The sequence below is a fragment of the Gastrolobium bilobum genome, unplaced genomic scaffold (genome assembly GCF_033153095.1).
Source record: "Gastrolobium bilobum isolate Gb01-03AN ecotype WA unplaced genomic scaffold, APGP_CSIRO_Gbil_v1 utg2368, whole genome shotgun sequence".
NCBI classification, from domain to species: domain Eukaryota; kingdom Viridiplantae; phylum Streptophyta; class Magnoliopsida; order Fabales; family Fabaceae; genus Gastrolobium; species Gastrolobium bilobum.
Window position 1 is genome coordinate 228,266 of NW_026898232.1, and position 2,960 is coordinate 231,225.

The window sequence follows — 2,960 nt, forward strand, 5'->3', positions numbered from 1 at the left end:
ATAAAATAAGAAAAAACAATCAATAAACTATCATTTTACATCATAAATTTGAAATTTAAATTCGCAGATATTATAAAAAATCAATGGATAATTATTTATGATTGTTAATAATTATTTAATTTAATAATTAATTATTAATTTTCAATTTAATAACAAAATAACAACACCAGGCCAGTTTAATAAAATCTATGTTGAATAAAAAAATAAAGACGGATGAAGAATCAAATTTAAGACGGATTGGGATTTAGCATCGGGCATAATAAAACTACATAATAATGCAGAAAAGACTCGATTACAAGACCCACACACACACATCAAAGAAACATTTTAAGTATTTCACAACCTACATCTTCATGCAACAAAGCATAAAGTTTGGCACATTTAAGTGTCCTCGGTTACTAAATACTTTTATTTGAAAGGTGAAACACACAAACAACGAAAGACAAGTACTCTACTATTATGCCTCCAATCTACTCAATGCCTATATTCTTTCTTATCTGCACAATGAAATCATAGACTTTTTCCTGTTCAGGAAGAGACTTGGAAACACTCTCTTTCTGCATGCACCTCTTGGCCCAAGCAATAAACTTGGGGCACTCCTTCTCTGTGTCAATGTTGCCAAAGATTTCATAGCCTTTGAACCAAGTGTAGAATGGAATAACTGCTACATCCACAAAACCAAACTTGTCTCCTCCAAAATAAGCCTTGTCTCCAAGCTGTTCCTCCAACAATTTAATGGCATCCATGAAGCCCTTCTTGGCAGCTTCTTGTTCTTCTCCTTTTGTTGTCCAAAACTTCCTTCCAATTACATGTATCTATTTGACAATTGAGAATAAACACACTCAATTAGAGCATAAAATGCAAGAATGAGAAAGGGGAAGGACCACTAGCAACCAATACTTAACTAATATCTATCACAGCTATAATAAAAGAGATGATAAAGATAATCCAAATGCTTACAGGATCTTTTGGACAACATTGGATAAAAAAAACACCCAAAACATTAATTTTTCTAAAAAATATCATGTGACATATTTCGTTACACTCTGTAATTTTATCAAAATCTTATCGAAATATGTGTGTAAATAATTTGCTATACGATATAACAAAATAAAAATATGTTGCGTCAGAATACACAGAACTAAAAGTGACATTTTGTGTTATCAAAAAAAAAAAGTGGCATTTTGATGTTTTTTTTTTTCAAAAGTGGCACTTTGGCCACTGTCAATGTAGACAAAGACGAATATTAAGAAAAAAAAAAAAAAAATTCAAACAGGAAAAGTAGTTCAACTAATAGCAATGACCAAAGATTTTTTATAATATCAATAAAAGCAAAGGCAAAAAAATTACAAGCAACAATCACAAAAATTAACGCAAAAGGGTACCTCCTTGTCAACAAAATCAGCCCAGAATCTAGCATGTGCTCTCTGGTAAGGGTCAGAAGGCAACAAAGGAGATCTATCATTCCAGACCTCATCAATGTACTGAACAGCAATGAGAGACTCACAAATGGGCTTGCCATTGTGGATGAGAACCGGGATTTTCTTGTGAACCGGGTTCATTTGGAGGAGAAGAGGACTCTTGTTCCTCAAGTCCTCTTCTTTGTAATCATACTTGATACCCTTTTCAGCAAGTGCAATCCTAACCCTCATCCCAAAAGGACTTGCCCAGAAATCTAGGAGAACCACCTCATCCGCCATTCTTATAGTTAAGATATAGTACAGAAAGATGAAGAAATGACAAGAACTCAAAGAAGTGAATTGTAATGACAAGAAAACGTATAGGCTTGTTTATTTATAGTGGCTTTGGAGTGAATAGGTTTATGGACTTTGAAATATAAAAACGTAACCGAATCAATGCAAAATAAATGCAAATTTTCTAGTATAGATATACGTTGACTGGAATGTCGTGGCGTATTCTCCGAATTCCTTCTTTTCTTTTTTTAGTTGAATTACCTTTTCTTTTTTTCTTTCTGGACAAGAATGCTCGTGGCTAAGTTCTAGGACCTTCAGAGTTGAAACGTCATGTCTCTCAGGAGCAGATTTTCGGTACAAAAGAAATAAATATGGATATAAAACAAAAAAACTGTAAAAGTAATGTAAATATGTTATTTTTCTATATTTAATAAAGGAATTACGGAGTGATTTATAGTACTAAATATATTTCCTACTAATAGATATTAGAGTTCACACTTCACACCGTGTGTGGCTTAAGTCGGCCAAGTATTTTTTTTTTTCTGCTTTTTCTTTTTCCCCAAGGGAAACACTCGCTTCTGGATTCCAATCTATTATTCAATTAAACATAAAAATGTGATGTAATGGATTACATCATGATGTGAATCTCACCAAATCAAAAATTAAAAATTTAATTTTTTTTTAAGAAATTAATATTTCTTATGGTGTCAATATAAAATTATTTCTTATATATATATATTAAAATAAATGGAATTCATCTAAAAGTCATATAAAAAGAAAAAGGAAAAAAAAATGAAACTTATATATTCTTATGTGTATATAAAAGGTAAATATATTTTTTACATGAGAAATATTAATTTCTTATTTTAAACCTTTTCTATTTTGTAAAACATTTTAAAAATTTCAGTCGGTTAAAACATCAATTTTAAAATAGCTGTATGTTTACCCAAAAAATAGCTATATTTAACAACACAAATAATTTTGATAATATTAGTATTTATTTTTTAAAACAACATGGAATTGTATTATTTTAGTTAAAATTATCGTGTTTTATAATAAAAGAAGCAGAAATCATAGTGTATAAAAGTGAAAAGTTTTTTTTAATTTAAATGTTAAATAAAAAATAGTAGTTTCAACCTCCTTTAAAAGAATAAATAATTTTTTTAATTTTAATTAATTTCTCCGACAAGATTTTTGAAACACATATAAATTAAAAATATTAAATTTATTATAAAAATAATAATTTGGCAATTAAATTTGCTCTAT

General features: G+C 29.2%; 1 protein-coding gene across 3 annotated transcripts; it reads right to left on the bottom strand.

The window, feature by feature from the left end:
- Positions 1-237: 237 nt before the first annotated feature.
- On the bottom strand, positions 238-1,796 carry LOC133314082 (probable glutathione S-transferase). 3 transcript variants are annotated; one of them, XM_061515525.1, is made up of 3 exons: positions 1,525-1,796; positions 1,386-1,443; positions 238-815 (listed from the first exon to the last, which is right to left on the bottom strand). In XM_061515525.1, the coding sequence occupies exons 1-3, from the start codon at positions 1,698-1,700 to the stop codon at positions 471-473; spliced, it is 579 nt and encodes a 192-aa protein (XP_061371509.1). In that variant the 5' UTR covers positions 1,701-1,796; the 3' UTR covers positions 238-470. The 3 variants fall into 3 exon arrangements, with proteins under 3 accessions (XP_061371509.1, XP_061371508.1, XP_061371506.1); XM_061515524.1 differs by having other exon boundaries at positions 238-798; positions 1,351-1,794; XM_061515522.1 differs by having other exon boundaries at positions 1,386-1,788.
- Between the last annotated feature and the right edge of the window lie 1,164 nt (positions 1,797-2,960).